General features: G+C 36.4%; 1 protein-coding gene across 1 annotated transcript in view; it reads left to right on the forward strand.

Moving 5' to 3' along the window:
- The window catches only part of LOC105852405 (uncharacterized), a 1067-nt gene extending 392 nt beyond the window's left edge, over positions 1–675 (forward strand). Inside the window, exon 2 of the mRNA XM_073369485.1 lies at positions 433–675. Within this exon, the coding sequence (XP_073225586.1) occupies positions 433–675 (243 nt within the window). The remainder of the gene's footprint in view (positions 1–432) is intronic.
- Positions 676–742: the final 67 nt, after the last annotated feature.

Genomic DNA, 742 nt, shown 5'->3' on the forward strand with positions numbered 1-742 from the left:
TTCGTGGTTTTCTTGGGAGACTAAATTATACTTCAAGATTTATATCAGAACTAACTGCCACTTGTGAATTGACCTTTAAACTTTTACAGAAAAAATCAAATAGTTGTGTGGAACGAATAATGTAACATAAAAATATAAAAAAAAAAAAATGTTATTTAGAAAATGGTTGTAACATACAAAGATTGGCATGGGATGTTGTCGTTGCCACTACACGGGTATCGCACCTCGATACGCACTTCAATTGGGGCAACCCCTTTTTCCCTAATATATGCGATTGAGGTTGTGCTACCCATTGAAGTAGAAATCCTCTCGCTAAGAATATTAATGGAAGTCAAACTAGAGGATTCGGAATGGATACAAATGCGTTTTGATCAATTGAATTTGATTGAAGAAAAAAGGTTGGCGGCCTTATGTCATGGGCAATTATATCAGAAAAGACTGAAGAAAGCGTATGAGAAAAAAATACGTCCCCGAGAATTCCAGGAAGGTGATCTGGTGCTGAAAAAAATCTTACCCATTCAAAAGGATTATCCTGGGAAATGGACTCCTAACTATGAGGGACCATACGTCGTGAAGAAAGCTTTCTCAGGTGGAGCTTTGATCCTTACGAATATGGATGGAAAAGATTTAGCTCTTCCTGTAAACTCAAACGCCGTAAAAAAGTATTATGCTTAAATAATAAATACCCGTTAGGTTGAAAACCTGAAAAGGCAACCTAGGCAAAAATTAGGGTACAAAAAAA

The sequence above is a fragment of the Cicer arietinum genome, chromosome 6 (assembly GCF_000331145.2).
Source record: "Cicer arietinum cultivar CDC Frontier isolate Library 1 chromosome 6, Cicar.CDCFrontier_v2.0, whole genome shotgun sequence".
NCBI lineage: Eukaryota > Viridiplantae > Streptophyta > Magnoliopsida > Fabales > Fabaceae > Cicer > Cicer arietinum.